Genomic DNA, 18,841 nt, shown 5'->3' with positions numbered 1-18,841 from the left:
ATATTCATTAAGTATATAGGTAGAACTTGTCAAGGTAAAACCTAAAATAAAAATAAATGAACATCATTGTATTGTATTATATTCATAAAAACATCATTGTTTTTAGAATTATTTTAGATTATTTACAATATGTATTTTGTCTGATATATTTGAGAAAGGCGAAGGAGAAGAAAAATTATATGATATTACTTTAGTTTTGTTAGACAATGGTAGTATTTCGTACCTACCTATCTAAGAGAGAATGTTTGTCTATTGATAAGATTTATAACAATTATTTATCTTGCACTCGAAATTCTTACTTAGTTCTACGCGTTACACGAGTTATATCTATTCATGGTTTCAAATCCAACAAGTATTGTTTGTAGTTATATTTTATTCAATATGATGTTAGTGTATAATATATTATTTTACCATTGGTTTCAAAATAAATAATAATTGTTCTAAGTTAATGTAATATAATTAAGAAACAAATAATACATTTACAATAAATTGCCTTTTTCCAGGTCGTTTAAAAACGTTGTGATATATATTTCAATTATCATTGCTACGTGTGCAATCAGCAGTGAATGTTTTATATGTGATACTTGCGTGTGTCAAAATTCCATAATCAACTGTACGGAGAACGGATTGATTAATATTTTAGATCTATGGGAACACACAGAAACCTTAAAGGATACAACTCTTATGCATTTCGATTATAATGGCATTACTCATGTTAAAAAGTTACCATCATCTAAAGTTAAATGCTTAACCCTCCGACACAACCAGATAAGCAGTATAGAGGATTTAGCTTTTATAAACTTAATATACTTAAAAGAACTCGATCTTAGCTACAATTATTTGACCACAGATGACCTGAATCAAAACACATTCAAAGTAGGTGTTATTTGTTAAACATTATTATTTTAGGAAAATTATGCATTTGACTAAATGTAAACAATGAAAAAAATCGCGTTTGATATTGCAGATTAGTCGCGGAGATTCTAAAGTTTCTATACGACCAACTGGTCTGCTTATTTTACGTCTAGATAACAATAATCTTCATTCACTTACTTCACGGGTTTTCGAAGAAATGGAATATCTAGTTTCCTTATCTCTAGCAGGGAATCCATTGATAACTATTGATCGATCGACCGGTCTTGCGTTGAGTTCATTGCCCATGTTGAGAGTATAAAATTACAAAAATAATTAATAATTTATAAATTAATTTTAAATTAATTTTCATTTAGGTTTTAAATTTAGCCAACACATCCATATGTGAGTTACCCGATCATTTTCTACATACTCCTAGGTTTTTAGCAACAATAAATTTGTCAAAAAATAAATTCACACAAATTCCACAAGGACTAAGCGAAGTACACGCGTTACAGAGATTGGACTTGAGCTATAATCCTATAGTTAGTATCTTGTAAGTCAGTTTATATCTATTATGTTAACATTTTAATAATACGCGTATGTGTTCAACATTTATAATTATATTTTATGGTCCAGAAATTTCCCAAAAATGCCATCACTAAAAATACTTCATTTGTCATACATGCCGGAACTAAACGCTATTGGAACACGTGCTTTCAGTAATCTTCGTAACCTCGAGGAATTTCATTGCATGCATAATTATAAACTCGAATCAATAGATCCGAATGCGTTCAGCTATAAATCGAGCGATGGATCAGAAGTTGAATTATGGCCGAACATAATTAAAGTACGTATTATATCATTCAAAACTATTGATAAAATTACGTACTTTTATTACAGAATTTAATAATAATTTATTTCGTTACAGTTAGACTTAAGCTACAATGCTTTAAGATACTTAGATAGTAATTTATTGAGTAGATGGGATACATTAGAAGAATTGAATTTGCAAGGTAACAAATGGGAATGTGACTGTTTAAACCAATGGTTTGTGAACACTTTAGCTCCAATGCTGGAGTCTAAACATTCGGAATTTCTAATAGATTTTACGTAATTATTTTTCATCTAATATTGATACTTTAAATATAATACATTTTAGTGAGGTTATATTTTTTGAACTTCAGTTGCCGAGAGCCGACTGAAATGAATGGAAAATCTATTCTGGACTTGCACCACCTTCATTACGAAATGCGTTGTTTAGATTATTATAACCATCATCCTGAAACGGACGGAGTTTTGTTGGTCGGAATATTGATTGGTGTTCTGTTAGCAGTTCCGTTTACAATGGGATGTATGATGTACTGTGCAAAAAGAAAAAATTCACTTTCATATTACCACAGAATTTTCAATCAATATAAAGCACCTTACTCCCATGAATTTCAACTAAGGTAATTTTTTTTTTTAATAAGTTTAAAGTATGTATTATGATACGTAAGCGAGTTTTGTTGAACACTATTATAATCTTGTTAAGTTCACGTTTTCACAAGGCAGAGAAATATTTAATTACATTTGATATTTTGTGAAAGCAATAATTAATTTTTTTTTCCGCAAGCAAATTTGGACGGACCGTAATATTTCTACTCGAACCTTGGCATGCTCATGGATGAGGGGGTGGTTTATTAGTGGAATGTATCATTACATGACCTCTTTGGAGAAATATAAATTATTCCTGTCATTGTAAAACAATTAAGGAAAATTGATATAATTTTGTAAATGTGTTGATTAAAATATAATTGTTTTTCATTTACGAGACATAGTTAATAATATTAATTGACATTTGATGTAAATTATATTGTTATTTTGATAGTGTCGCGGTGTGATATTCACTACTTACTTTTTTAATTAATCTGTATATTATCTCTTTATTCTAATTAGAGATCATGAAGACACCATTGTATTTTAATAAAGATTCACGTTCATGATTGTGGAAATAGTTCCGAGTATAAAGTACATGTTTGTACTCAGGTTTGAGTTCAGATATTTTTTGAAAACTATATTGAACTCCATCCTGGTGATAAATGCATATAGTTTCATTTTGGTAAAAATATGTACAATTTAATTTACACCGTGTACATTACACATTATATATTGAGTATAGGGATAAAATGTAACATACATGTTATATTAATAACTATACATAATAATAATCCACGAATAGGTTAAAGTTAATAGGTTTAAGTTAAGCCGTTACACCTGAGCGTATTTAAAATGTTAATAAATAAAATATCTTATTAAACAATTTATAGTTACCTACCTAATACAATTTTATTCGAGGACTGTTTTATCGAATAAAATTTAATTTAAATTAAATAAATATTGAAAAGTAAAATCAGTAATCCAAAATTATATTAACTTTTAAGGCGGGAATAAAAACGTAACATATCATTACGTTCATTTAAAATTTTATTTATAAAATTTTAATAAAAACCATGATTAAAATAAGTTTATTGTTTTGCAAAAAGCGATTTAATAGTAGAAAAATAATAATGTACTATAAGTTTGATACGTATATTTTAGAAGAAGGGAGATAGTAATCGAAGATACTAGTCCTCTCATAATATTTTAACTAAACGAATTATCACAATACGTTATATATAATATATATATAATATATTTACAAATATAGGCTCTGTATTCTAATAAATATGAATATATGAATCTATTAAAATCCCCGCTTATATTCATATATATATATATATATAAGAATATAAGAATATATATATTATACAATATATATAACATATATAGGAAACATATTACAATGTTGATGGGAAATGCAACACAAGATATTCCAGATCTCCGGGTGTTATTGTGTTAGACATAAGTTATAAATGAAAGTATGTGCTCGTATAACATAAATTCCAACGCGTTGGTATTACCTATTACCTGGTTTAAGAGTCATGAACTCATGACTATTATTATTTGTTATACTTTACGTATACCCCTTTCCGAAAAAAATGTATTTATATATTAATCATTTACTTCTATTGCATATCACATACCACATGCTCCTCCAAAAATTTACGTTATTCTTCCGGAATAGAAGGTCTCTAATAATCACTGTTGGCAGTTATCAGTGTCCTCAGCTGAATGTTTATCTTTGACTAACATCATGAGTGTACATATTTTAAGGACAAAATTTTGTGAGTGGAGGGCCCACACAATTAACAAATAAAAGTGCAGAAAGGACGATATAATTCCATTAATTGATCTGAAATTGTATTCGCACTTATAGAAATAGGAATAGCAGCTATGGTTTTAAAAATTATTTTTAAGTCCTCTGAAACAGCCTGTTCTACTTTTAATTTGTATATTCGAAAATCTCAAACAATATAATTTTCTTAATTTAATTGAAAATGGCAACACTAATAAGTTATTTTATTGCTTTTTCAGTTATTCCAGCTGTGGAATTTTAATACATATGTGTATATTTATTATACTACAGTAATAAAAAAAAAAAAAATAATTAATAACAAATGTGAAAACCCAGAATACGGACTAAATGGTTGTATTAGATTATTATTGTTTTCGGCTTAATTGTTAAATTTATTAAACGTATAGATTATCAATCTACAGATAGTTAGATCATTGACAAAATTTCCCATTAATCTTCATAGCATTTTAATAGTTAATAAATTACTCTTGTTTACATTATATCTAACAACTTTATGTGCATTGTACATGTATGATCCATTATAAATTATAAATGTTAAAATATTAACGAAAATAAATTGATTAGTTATCAAATGTTATAGGTAATACGGATATATTATATGACTTCAACTTGCCATTGATTTATTAATAATAGATAGCAAATATTGAATACATTTTTTTTTTTAATTGCATAATGAAATTACCTATTACTTGGTTTTTATTTAAATTTTCCTGTATAATACTATTTTAATAATCAAAATATTATAGTCTAAAATTTAATAAATATCGATAATAATAATTTAGCCACCATCATTAACTAAAAATAATAATCTAGTATATATTTCAGTTAATATTGAATCATTTTTAACTTATATAAATATAATTATGTATATTTTGTGAAAAATATGGTTCAAGAAACTTTTGTAAATGCAGTAATATATCAAGGGTGGATCCAGCATCTATTTACGGTTTGGGCAATTTATATGAGAAAATATATAATATAGTTGATCTTTGGCGTATGTAGGGGTGTATTGGAATGAATCCCAAAAAAATAATGTTACACTAATAAACATTATTTTTAATTCTATTTTTTTTTTCCAACGGGTGACACTTGCTCCCAGTGCTCCTTTCTTAATCCGCCTATGTAATATATTTTAAACTAAACGAAAGGTGTGGGATACCTAAATACAAATATAAATTATCAAAGGGGTAGTAGACAACTATTTATAATTTAATACTTAATTATTTATTTAATTATATTTTAAGTTCAATTTGAAACTTGAATGTTTTAGGGAATCATCGATTTATCAGCCAACATCAATTATTGCAGACGGATACCAATGTGAAAACAGATAACAAGTACGTAGCAGAAAAATGTCAAAGCAATAGATTAATTTATAGAATTTTAATGTCTATTTATTTTTATTACGAAATATATTTACTAGATATATTTTATGTTGTTTAATTAGTTATTATTATAAATTATGTATATTTAAATATTTAATATGAATTAATCAATCATAAATAAATGATATAAGTTACATATTTGTATACTAACAAAACTAATTAATTTTTTTTAAATATGTGTGTAAAAAATATATTTGTTTGTTTAGACTGCTATATAGGTATGTCGTCTTGTAATTGTTTTTATTAAATTATTTATACTACATGAAAATGCATTTATTTTGTCAAAAATTATTTCAATACTAAATGTAGATGGACAAAAATATATTTGCATAGTACTACTCAGAACGGCAGAATACTTCTGGATGATCATGAGTACATTAGAGTCAAAAATGTCCTACACTAATACTCATAGATCATTCGAATGTTTATAGTGTAAATGATTATTTGAGATCAGTCGGAGTAACTTAGAACCCCTGTTTACCAAGTAAATTAAATACAAGTAAAAATATATTCCAAAAGTATTTCAATTAAATTATTAACTTTGGAAAGCTTGGAACGTGATATAACTAAATGTATAGATAATTACAATGTTATTTTAGTACACTTCATATACTCGACTCTTTCAAACAATCGGTAGTATAGCAACAGGGTCGACGGAAGGCATGTGCGAACTGTGCATTCGCACAGGGTGGCATATTAAAGGGGCAAAAATATAGCCGAGGTTATTTTCAATACTTATAGTTTTTATGACTTTAAATTTAAAATTGTTCACTGCTGTATAAACAGACAAATAGAAAATATCAAAGATTTCGCAAATGACAAGGCAGAAAAGTTTTTCAATAGTTAAAATCACTATTTTTATAATACTAATAAAAATTATATGAATACACTATAATATATATAATATAATATTATATAATAATAAATAATAACTTTTAACTTATTTATAACTTATATATAATATAAGTAACTTAAATGTTTATTTTTTAATATAATTACGCCATACGAATAAATAATAATATAATTATGAACATTTAACTGAGATATACTTATCCACATAATACATATTATTTTTGCACTAAACATACAAAAAACAAAACAAATCATGGGTCATACTCATGTGTATTATAATTTTTTTAATTATTTTCCATTAATTATTTAAATTATTTCTATGTCATCTCATAAATAATAATATATTACAACTTGTCAAATTACATAAGATCTAAATATTTATATAATTGTTGTGAAATCCCTAAATTACTTATGCATAAATAAGAAATAGCTGTATTGGGCGACATTTTAATAAATTGGCACGGGGGAGGGGGCAAATTTATAATATCGGCCCTATATAGCAATTTGTTAATATGAAAATTGTTATTAGTTGATAAAAGTTGTCATATCTGATCAATAAGCAAAGAAATATAATAATTGTACAACCGTAATACTTCACAATTGACAATAAATTACATAATATTATAAAGTAAAAAGTGTTTCGTTCGGTGTTAGTTTTTTTGTTGTACTTATTTAGTAATTTCAAATAGAAAAACATGAAATAATTTTCTAAATAAAGCGTTTTCCTAAAATATTTAAATAGTTAGTTAATGACTATAGCAGGTGAATAATAGGTATCGATTTAAATATAGCGTTAATGACCAAGCTATTAAGTATTAAGAAAACTAATATAAAATAAAAATAATATTTACCAATTTAATCGACTTCCCTTCTTTCGTGTTTAAAATAATCTATTAACAAATAAAATATTTAGTAAATTGTATAAATTAGTCTTAGTATACTTATAGTGTTCTACATTTATACATCGGTTCCTTAGGTTTCATTTAAAAATGCAGTCGATTTTTTGTTTAATTTTTTGTCTTGTTTATTCTTTAATACGTGAGACTGGATCAACATTATCATTTGAACCTCAACCATGGGATGCCGATGGAATTGATAAGCGAGAGGCTATTGATCTTAAGTATGATTTCATAGTGGTTGGTGCAGGCAGTGCAGGAACAGTTTTGGCAAACAGATTATCAGAAGTAATTTTAAATTTAGAAGTAACAAAAATTCCGCTACATTTTGGTTTTTATTTAAAAAAATGGTTTGGGATTAAAAATAAATAAAAAAATAATTATGTTTGGAACGGGTTAGGACTGAATCACCTACATCTTTACGACGCGAACAACTTATGTGAACAATTATTTAAAATGATTATTAGCTGTAGAAAACATATTATGTAAGACGCAACGAAATAGTTCTCAGTCTATAAAATATAATATATCTATAATGTAACGTTTGTATACAACATATATTATATTGTATATATGTGTATATACTATAATATAATATTGTCAGTGGAGTATAAATACTATTTACAGAGGTAATTATACTTATAATTTTAACCCATTGTAGTTAAACATGTTTGATTTTACATTAGCTTACTAAAATAATATATAATTACCATAACAAATGTACCTACATAAATGTAAATAAATAAATGTAAATGTAATCTTATAAATGTAAGAAAAATTTTACAATTTAATACATTAGTATTAATCCTGACCATGTGATGATTATTTTTTTTTCGGGTACTACGTATATATTTTTTAAGAATTGAATTAATATGATTAAATGGATGAGCCAAATTACAATTGTTGTTATTGTGGAAATATAAAATAAAAATATATAGCATAAATGTTGTGAGAGGTATACAATATAGATTTAAGTTATTAAATTACTAAGATTTATAAAAAAGTTAATTTTGATAACAGGTTTGGACAGTAAATATAGCCATTGAATATAAATTGTAAATAAAAAATATATCCTGTTATATTCTCCGAACATGTAGATTGTCAAGTTTTAAATAAAACAATAAAATGTTATGTGATGTTTGAGGCAGACGTTGAATATTACATTTATAACTTACGAAAAGAACTTACTAAGAAAAAGATTTTGAATAGCTTCAAGAGACTGAATTGTGCCAAAAGTGTAAGGAAACCAAATTAGTGAATTATAGTCTAAAACTGATCGCAAGGTGCAGTAGAGTGACTTGTGACTTATGGGCTAGTAGATAAACAAAATTATTACAACTCTGATTTATAAAGCCTAGCAATGAGGATGTTCTATTTTGAATATATGTATAATGATCATTGAATGAAAGATTTTCTTCTTGTCTGGAAAGACATCAGCATTAAAATTACTTATGATTTATGATTTAATTTAATTTAAAACTCATTATTTATGGGTCATAAATTAAAGCTAGTTTTTTTTTTTATGTAAAAGAACATTTTTACTTATTAATATTTTAGATTTTTTTTTAAAAAAAAAAATAATAAATATGTTTAAGTATGTTATGTAATATAATCCAAAAAATAAATTCAGACAAATCGATTTATTAAATCATATACATTTCTTATAGACGTAATTTGATTCATTAAATTTAACTAACTATTAAGTAGTACTCACTACTTAATCTATACGTAATAGAACACAATACTTTCTAATCCCTATTTATAAACGTCACTTAAGAAAATTAAGTACTTTTAGTTAATTTACAAAAAAAATAATCATAATTCTACTTTGAATTAAAGTCTATCTAAATAAGAAATTGACAAAACACATAATGAAAGAATGATTGAAATAACACTAAATTTGTCTTTATAAATTATAGGGTGTAAAAATACTACCATATTGGTTTAAATAATTAATAATTTATAATTTTAATAAATAAGTAATATTATTGAAGATGTTATACAACTTCGATGGTAAATGTTTTATTTATCAGTTGTATTTTATGGTGGGTGCCTATACTTATTATACTGACCAGTGGCATTTAGAAGGGGGGATTTGGCAGTGAAAGGCTTATAAGTGTATCACCTCTAAGAATATGTTTTTTGTTGTTTTTGAGAATATACCTATTTTATAATTTACATAAGAAATAAAAATACATTGGGCTGAAAGTTTTAAATTATTTAAAGCAAACGTATATGCTTGTCTTATGTTTGTATTTATTTTTAGTTTTGAATTAGTTAATTTTTCGAGTATTTAGTTACATATTATTCTGTTTTGAATTTTTTTTTTTTTGAATCGTTCATTGAGAAAATGATAAACATTGAAAGAACTATTGTTTACTAAGGTTTAGTAATATACAAGAAATGTTGTACTGTCTGTTCATGACATGATGTGTTTTAATAATATGTAAATAATTATTAGTTTAATTTGTTACTTTATCAAGATATTGCAAAAACAATTGGAGTATTTGGAATAGTTAATAGAATTTCTTTACATGAAATATTTGAAGAATTCACAATTATCAAGACTGCTATACCAACTGTTAGCTAAAAAAAAATTAACTGTGTACGAAAAATGGTTAAAACTTATATCAATTCAGAAATTAAAAAAATATTAGAATATTATTAGAATTTATTCTAAGTATACCATCTAATTCTCGTGTAGAGAGAGTTTCGATGATGAAACTAAAATGGATGGATGTTAGAAATCGTTGAACAGTAGACTTGAAAAAAAATGAATAAATGATAACATTAAAACATTAAATATATCGCATATATTCTACAAATAGTTATAGTACTGACTTCGTGAATTTAGTGAAATATGATACAGCTTTTTTGAACTCCGTGAAGAATCAGAAAAAAGTACAATTGGAAAAATGAATAATTTAGAATTGATAATTAATAATACTTTTTTTTTAATTTAAAATTCCGTCTAAAATATTATAGTATTACTATTGGTTTTATTAAACATATTTATTACACAATTTATAATAATAATGTATATACATATAGAGAACAAATATATCTGTGTTATGTACTTATAAACAAGGCCGGTGCTAAGTAATTTACCAATCTATGCAAATAACAAAATACCGCCTCTTTCAATAAATGATTGTTCTATAATTAGTACATATTTATTTATACAAAATTAACAAAATTAATTACAAACTAAATTATATTTTAGGAGATCAAACTATAAAATTTCGTCTTCCAAAAATTAACAAAATTAACAAAATTAATTACAAACTAAATTATATTTTAGGAGATCAAACTATAAAATTTCGTCTTCCAAAAATTTAACAAAATCTTATGGAAATTTAATTAATTATAATTGATTAAGATTGAATTAAAGCACATATTATTATTATTGAATCACACCTTACATATTATATATATATATATTACAATAATTGTACAATTATTTAAGATAGAAAAACACTCACCAAATAAGAAAATTATGTGTAGATATACTAAAAAATATGCGCAGCACCCTATGATCGTTGTTTTTAACAATTCCCAGACGAATAGTTAAAAGAAAATCTTTTAAATTGCATGTATAAATGTACAGTAAAAATATGTACAGTCAATAGACTACGTATTGTCGTCACTCGTCATGCAAATTATTTTTATCATTGATAAATATTTTTATGTACAATAATTATTATTGTACATACTTTTTTGGAGAACTTTATCTTGACACCGAAAAGATAATCGTAAATTGCGCCAAACAATAATGCTAGCGGCTATCCCATATTTTATTGTTTATAAATAGGTACTTTTTTAATACTACATAATATAATATGTTACAGAACCAGTAAAAATAATATAATATGCAATATTTTGGATTTAAAATGAGTAAATATAATAAGTAATGATGGAAAATATCAATTTTCATATATAAAACGATAAAATTCCAAAAAAATTAACCTTCCGCCGGCCCTGCTTATATCTTATATTATAATATATTATGCCAGAAATGATTGCCTTTATATTATATTAAAATCTGAAAAATATGTTCTCATATTTAAAAAATGTCCCGATTTTCTGAACTGGATAGTTGGCAACCCTGTTCCCACCATAAAAATCGGATTCGATGTGGCTGCTATAATAACACGGTACCTTCTTACATACGTAGTGAGCTGAATTCATCATGGTTTTACACGTTACTCTTTGCATAATTGATACTTAATTATATACTCATGTATACCTACGTTTTATAATAAATACATAAAACGTATACAACCATATAACAATTTTATTATAATATTACTGTGAATTTTTTTTTTTTGTATAAGTCTCTATGGAGGAGGGCCAAAAAAAAAGGCTTCAAAGTCCACGGGTTGGACCACCCTGATTTAACTAATTAAAACTACACAAGAAAATAAGTTAATTATCTTCAATTTTATATTTTTTTTACAGTATTTAAACATTTAAAGTAACTAAAAATATGTATTTTTTGTAAAAAAAAAATGTATTTAAATAGGAAATGTTTATTTTTATCTGACTACAGTTTATGCAATAACAAATATTTAAGGTATATACATAGATATATTTATATACATTTTCTTTATTATAAGGTCTTATTTTTGGTATTCAATCCTTAAGGTTGGTTTTGCAATTGGATATTTGCTCTCCAATCTTCTCTGTTCTTAGCTAGCCTTTTCAGTTCGGTGTAACTTATTATTCCAGCCTCAGAGATTATTTGTTTGACAAATAAAGTTCTTGGACGTTCTCGATCTCCGTTTTACCTTCAATTGTCCCTTCTATTATTCTATGGGTTAGTTCATTTTCGTGTTTCAGTATATGATCCATCATATTTCATTATCTTGTTCTGATGGCTTTGAGTATCTCACTTCGTTTCTCTTATTTCTTTAATAGGTTTTTCAATATATATATACATTAAGTAGAATTGACGAGAGTTGACAACCTTGTCTTAAACCCTTCCTAATTATCGCTGTCCTTTTTTTGTCCGTTATTTTTATTGTAGCTGATTGGTTTTTGTATTATTTATATATTATCCTTCTATCTCTATAGGCAGCTCTAATTTCTTCTAAAGTATAGACTAGTTCTTTTCACATTTTTATGGTTATGTATAATTTATATTAATTATGGTCATTGAAAATTTTTAAAAGTATTTGAAAAATATTTGATATCAATAAACTTTTAGATTCAGCTTTTACTATGCAATTTTGTTTAAATTTGAACTACTATTACCATCAGGATAATGTAGTGAAATATATGTGAAATTCATACGAATATATCATTATTATGTGTTATCACTAGATAAGTAATTGGAAAGTATTGCTAATTGAAGCTGGTAAAGATCCTGACCGACTAATGGACATACCAGCGGTTGCAGGACAACTGCAGACAATGTCGGTAAATTGGAAGTACAAAACAATTCCGATGACTAATTCTTGCTTAAGTATAGATTCCTGCTAATTATATTTAATATATAAACTGAATTATATTTAAAATTCGTTTGATAAATGAACAGGTTTTGTGAATCAACAATGTAACTTTCCAAGAGGAAAAGTTATCGGTGGAAGCAGTATACTGAATTATATGATATATACTCGAGGTAATAGAAATGATTACGACGGTTGGGCAGAAATGGGTAACACTGGTAAAAAATTCAAATCTCATGTTTTAGTAGTTGAGTTTAAAAATCGAATATTTTTCCTTATTGAAGGATGGAGCTACGACGAAGTCCTGAAATATTTCATGAAATCGGAAAACGTTAGTGTGTCGAACGCAGAAAAGGACTATCATGGGCAGGATGGATTGTTGTCGGTGACTGATGTGCCGTACAGGACGCCAATAGCAAACGCTTTTGTCAACGCCGGATCACAAATCGGTCTTCCTGTAATCGACGTAAACGGAAAAAAACAAGTCGGGATCAATTACATACAGGTAAATATTATTTTGATGGTTATACGTGGCGAGGGTTCTAACTCATAGATTCTTAGTCAAAAATAAGTTACGTTTAGTAGTGCCGAAGTCTTAAATATGTGGTCGGTAATTCCGAAACTTAATCTCAATCTGAATTTTTATAGATTTGTATATAGACTTGTACGGGCTAGGTATCATGATGACGTTCATATGATCTTTTAACACAATTTTTGGAAAAGTGTTCGAACCCAAAGCTCGATCTCAGTATGAATTTTGGTAATATAAATTATAGCTGTAAAATTATAAATAGTATTTTTCGCCTACTGGACGGAAACATTTCATTTTTTCCATCGTATCTACTCGTATCGAAAATTTAACTTTCAGTGCACGCATGACAATATAAATAATTCACTCTGATCGTGCAATATTTTCCGTCCATGTATGTATTCAGTGCTCATTAAACAGTTCACACACAGTGTGAGGAGTTCAATGACTATAATAATTATGTAAAATGGGTTCAACGGTCTGACACTAACCAAAATGACTAAAAAGAGTAAAACTTACAGTAAGTCATGTTATTTTTTAAAAAGTTATTTTATTAATAATTTAACTCATTGACAGCACTGCAGAAATCGAAACTTGGCTCGAAAGTTCACGTTATGGACAAAAACTGCTCAATCATAATATTTAATACCATAATATCATAATATTTTAATTTATTTTTTAATAAATAATATTTAGAATTTAAATAAATTTCTTATTTGTCACTAGTTTGCAATTCAAACTTTAAAGTGCATATATTAAGCCACTATAAATAAAATTCGTACTAAATGCCAAAAAAATAAATAACTTGGAAATATTCTAATTAGAAATTTCTTTTTTATACTTTTTAGTTAGTTCTACAACTAAAATGTGAGTTTTAAAATTGTTTTAACACGTTCATTGCCGATGACGACTACGCGTCGTCATACGTTGTCGGTAATACCCAGCCGACGACGACGCGTAGTCGTCATAAACATATGTGTTTTTATTTTATAAATAAAATATTCGGCTATTGATTAACAATTTCAATTATGTGTGTGGCTATTCAGTACAGATTTATAAATTATTCTGTGTAGTCGGTTTTTGTTTTTTCTCTTTTAATCTCAAAGAAACATTAGTTTTCCTAACTAGTATATTGTAATTTTTAAATTTTTTAAATTTTACAATAAAATATGAATCTTCCACCTGGTCCGTCGAGAAGAAGTCGATCTCGAAGCCCTATGAAAGGTAGTAAAAATAAAGTTCTAACCGATGATGAACTTCTGCGTATGTTAGAAAGTGATGCAATATTTTCTTCTGAAGAAAAATTCGCTGGTGATTCGGATAATGATTATTTAGCAAACGATAACGAAAGTAAATATTGAACATAATAATGAATATCATTTAATAACTAAAAAACCCCATAACTTTCATTTGCCAAAAAAAGTTCTAAAAAATGAAAAGAAAAGGTATCTATACAAAAGATGTAAAATTTGTTATGATAAAGGTATTCGTAAAGATACAATTTATTACTGTGAACAATGCAATGGTGAGCCTGGTTTATGTTTAGAAAAATGTTTTGAAGAATATCATAAAATTTAAATTAATATCGTTTTAATTATATGTATTTTAATACTTTAAGAAAAATAAGTGAAGACAAAGAAAAGTCAAGTTAATTATTTTTCAAATTTAATATATTTCTTGTTGTTTTTTTTTAATACGACTATTTATATTTAATGTAGATATTGTATAAATAAAGTTGTTTTGAAAAGTAATATTTTATTTTTATAAATTATCATAATAATAATATAAAACAGTCAATATTCCTAAGAGTTATATTTATAATATTTTATGACGACTCCTAGTCGTCTTTGGCTATTTATAATATAGTTCATACGGAATAGCCGTTGACGACAACGCGTCGTCTTATTTTGTAAAACCGGATTATTCGCACCGGCGAGCGGTGAATGACGAATATAAGTTAGCGGAGCCGAACTTAACCAGAAAAGAGTTAATTTTGAATTAAAATCGATTATACTACATATTAAATACATAAACAATCCTAATACCCGTTTACAACTGCAATATCTAATTCTAACCCGATCATTATAGTCTCTTCTCCATTGGCATCACAACTCTTCAAGAGCTTTTGCCAACTCCGACACCTCCTTCCACTCTTCTCGATTTTGTACTTTTTCTTCCCGATTCGGTATCCCTAGTTTCTCTAAGTTCTGCTATATTCCATCTATCCATCGCTTCTTTGGATGTCCTCTTGGTTTCTTCCCTGTAGGTTTTCTCAACTCAACAGCCACTTTAAGGTACTCTGACCTTGACTTTCTCATCACGTGCGCAAACCATTTTATTCTTTGTGCTTTCACAAAGTTGGTTATCCTTGGAACCCCTGTCAAATCTCAGATCTCTTTGTAATTGATTAATTAATTAATGAATTTTGTAATTCATTATAGTAATACAACTTTTTACTACTATGTATTATTTTTATTTATATATACGTATAATTCACATCATTAGTATTCTTATGGTTATGAGTAACTACAAACGATAAAATATGTATTCAATTATAATTTGTAAGGCAAGTGGGCATTGCAATTTCCGGAAAAATATCATATAATAACAACCTAAATATAAAAATGATGAGTTAAATATGTTGTCTACTAATCGAGCACTTGGTTGAAAATAAGCTTGAATTAATAATGCAGTCGGTATAACAGTCATTTCAGTTATCTTAAAATATAAATCAATACAATGTTTAGTATAGCGTAAGAGTATCATCAGCATAGCGATAAATAATAATTTAAGAAAGAGGAAGACCAATAAATTCATGGTTGGATACGATTGAGAATGATTTGAGTACTGTTGGTGTGTACATAATAGAAAATGTAGTAAAAATAATAGTAAATAGTAGTAAATAATAGTAGTAAAAATATGTAGAAAATCGTAATAATTGGAGGTTTAAGACAAGGGTGGCAGAAACCCTAATAGTAGGGAGAAAGCTGAAGGAGTAGAAGAGTGGTTTTAAAAAATGTAATTTGAAAGTCAGTTTGAGTACAAGTAATATCTTACAATTAAATAAAATAAATACGTATAATATCTTAACTATTCGGCGTATTTAACAACATTTTTAAAACATTATTGAAATCATTGGAACAATTTTTAATTACGTAATTTATTTGAAATTTTTTTTATAGATTAAGTTTCATATTATATATGCCTTATACAGGCAGGGTGATACTAGGCCAGGAACGATGTTATATTAACATTAATTAGATATATTTTTAAATTATTAAATATCAGCAAGTGAAGAAGATTATATTTAGACAACCTGGGTGTTTGTGTGAACGAGCTTTTTCTACTTCAATTTTTTTAAACTGAATTTGAATTTTGAAAGCGATTTAAAGTTGAAACTTTTCAGTTTTAATGCAGATATTTATTCTCTCATGGGGATCAATAAAAAACCACATTAAATTTAAATGACTTAATTTAATATTAATCCAATCTACATAATAGTTTCTATTGAACACAAAGTGCATTCCTTTTTAAAATAAAGTTATTTAGTTTTTCTTATAAATTAAAAACTTAAAATTATATTAATAGGCTTATAATGGTACTGTTTGAACTATATTTTAAATATTTTATAATTATTAAGTTATAACTTGGAATGTATTAAATATGTTTCAATGCGGTATTTGAAAATAAAATATATAATAGATAATTAATAAGCCACAAAATTTAACTATTAAATTGATAATGGTTTCAGGTAACAATGAAAAATGGTCGTCGTTGTAGTACGAATACAGCTTTTCTTTTTCCAACCCAAGGCAGATCCAATTTATTTGTAAAAAAAATATAGCCTGGTAACCCGAATACTTATAGACATAGTTAATAAAACGGCAATTGGAGTAGAATTCGTCTCGAATAATAAAACGTACAGAGCATTCGTACGAAAGGAAGTAATTATTTCTGGTGGTGCAATAAATTCACCGCAACTATTGATGTTATCGGGAATAGGACCCAAAAAACACTTGAAAGATCAAAAAATTCCATTGATGAAAGATTTGCCGGTCGGTGAAAATTTGATGGACCACGTGGCTTTAGGAAGTTTGACTATAATGATAAATGCCTCAATTTCATTAAAAACTCGGAGAGTATTAAAGAATCCGGTTAATCTATACAATTTCATAAGAAAAAAATAACGGTCCTTACACAATACCTGGTGGTGCAGAAGCTTTAGCACTTATAGATTTAGATCAACCTGAATTTTCAGATGGTTACCCAAATTTGGAATTACTGTTGGTTTCAGGTTTGTACTCGGATAATGCATATACACATACATTATTTGGTTTGAAAACGGATATTTATAACGAAGTTTATAAGCCCACTGAAAAAACGGATGGATTTGTGATATTTCCAATGATTATGCGACCAAAAAGTAAAGGTCGTATATGGCTAAGAGATGCAAATCCATTTCACTACCCATTAATTGATCCAAATTACTTTGCTAATGAAAACGATTTGGACGTAGCTGTAGCCGGAGTAAGAATTGTTCAAAAAATGCTAAAAACTGACGCGATGCAGAAACTCGATGCTAAAATACTCAGTACTTCACTACCTGGATGTGTTCAACACACGTTTGATTCCGACGAGTATTGGAAATGTTCTGCTCGCCACATAAGTTTTACTATTTATCATTTGTCAGGTACATGCAAAATGGGACCAAAAGAAGATCGTTCAGCGGTGGTGGATCCAAGACTACGAGTACATGGAATAAATAATTTAAGGGTTATTGATGCATCAATTATGCCGGAAATACCAGCAGCTCATACCAATGGTCCAACGATTATGATAGGAGAAAAAGGTGCTGACATGATTAAGGAAGACTGGGGTTATTGAAAAAGTCTTTGATTTGGGCTTTGAATATAATAATATTGATTCTAAATATACTATTTTTACACTTTTTATTTTGGCTTGTTTTATTGAATTATTGATTTTTGTCACTTATTTTTTAAATTTTTTTTTATTTATATAAAAGTGTACATGCAATCATAATATGATTTATTGTATTTAAATTCACTTACATGATATACACTGATAATCAACCAAAATATTATAAATATGTTCAATATGTTTAAATATGTCTAATATTATATATAGTTAAAATATTTTTATTTTTTATTTATTTGAATTAACGCCATGTATATTTAATTTTTTTTTTTACAGAAGCGTTGATTTTTTCATCGTTTTAATTTTTCATTTTTAAATATAATGTTAATGTAATGGTTTGAAAATTAAATTATGTAATAAAAAAATATTTTTATTTATTTTTTTTAAATAATTTTATATTATTTATATAAATATGAAGTTATGATGTTGAAAGTAATCCGCAGATAGAAATCTTCAGTAATTAACGCACAGAATTTGAGCAAAATTGTCATATTTACATCAAAATAACTGCATTATTGTAGTATAGTACTGTAAGTACTGTAATACTTCTTATTTTAATATATTTTTTTAAATTTTTAATGTATTCAATTTCATTACAAAATATTTTTTTTCATAAAGTTTTGACAACTAGGTATACATATTTTTTACCAAAACAAGTTTTACTTATTCGATGCACCACCTATAATTTTTACAAATTTATTATGTAA

At 26.5% G+C, this 18,841-nt stretch overlaps 1 protein-coding gene and 1 pseudogene across 2 annotated transcripts; both read left to right on the top strand.

The window, feature by feature from the left end:
- Positions 1–287: 287 nt before the first annotated feature.
- LOC112692532 (leucine-rich repeats and immunoglobulin-like domains protein 1) lies at positions 288–5,507 on the top strand. Of its 2 annotated transcripts, none has more exons than XM_025567225.1 (8): positions 288–386; positions 504–876; positions 968–1,168; positions 1,230–1,408; positions 1,492–1,702; positions 1,784–1,965; positions 2,040–2,303; positions 5,361–5,506. In XM_025567225.1, exons 1-8 carry the CDS (start codon positions 334–336, stop codon positions 5,422–5,424), a joined length of 1,527 nt encoding a protein of 508 aa, XP_025423010.1. In that variant the 5' UTR covers positions 288–333; the 3' UTR covers positions 5,425–5,506. The 2 variants fall into 2 exon arrangements, with proteins under 2 accessions (XP_025423010.1, XP_025423011.1); XM_025567226.1 differs by lacking the exon at positions 288–386 and adding an exon at positions 419–450 and having other exon boundaries at positions 5,361–5,507.
- A 1,809-nt stretch (positions 5,508–7,316) lies between these two features.
- Positions 7,317–18,083, top strand: LOC112692495 (annotated as a pseudogene).
- Positions 18,084–18,841: the final 758 nt, after the last annotated feature.

This window comes from Sipha flava, unplaced genomic scaffold (genome assembly GCF_003268045.1).
Source record: "Sipha flava isolate LNK unplaced genomic scaffold, YSA_version1 74_pilon_pilon, whole genome shotgun sequence".
Taxonomy (NCBI): Eukaryota; Metazoa; Arthropoda; class Insecta; order Hemiptera; family Aphididae; genus Sipha; species Sipha flava.
The sequence above is the reverse complement of the archived record's forward strand: the minus strand, read 5'-3'. Positions and strand labels throughout refer to the sequence as shown.

Excerpts from the sequence above, each read along its gene's own strand:
- LOC112692532 (XM_025567225.1), top strand. The coding sequence starts at position 334 with ATGGTTTCAAATCCAACAAGTATTGTTTGTAGTTATATTTTATTCAAT. Across the intron at positions 1,703-1,783 it reads TATGGCCGAACATAATTAAA|TTAGACTTAAGCTACAATGC; the intron begins GTACGTATTATA and ends ATTTCGTTACAG. Across the intron at positions 1,966-2,039 it reads GAATTTCTAATAGATTTTAC|TTGCCGAGAGCCGACTGAAA; the intron begins GTAATTATTTTT and ends TTTGAACTTCAG.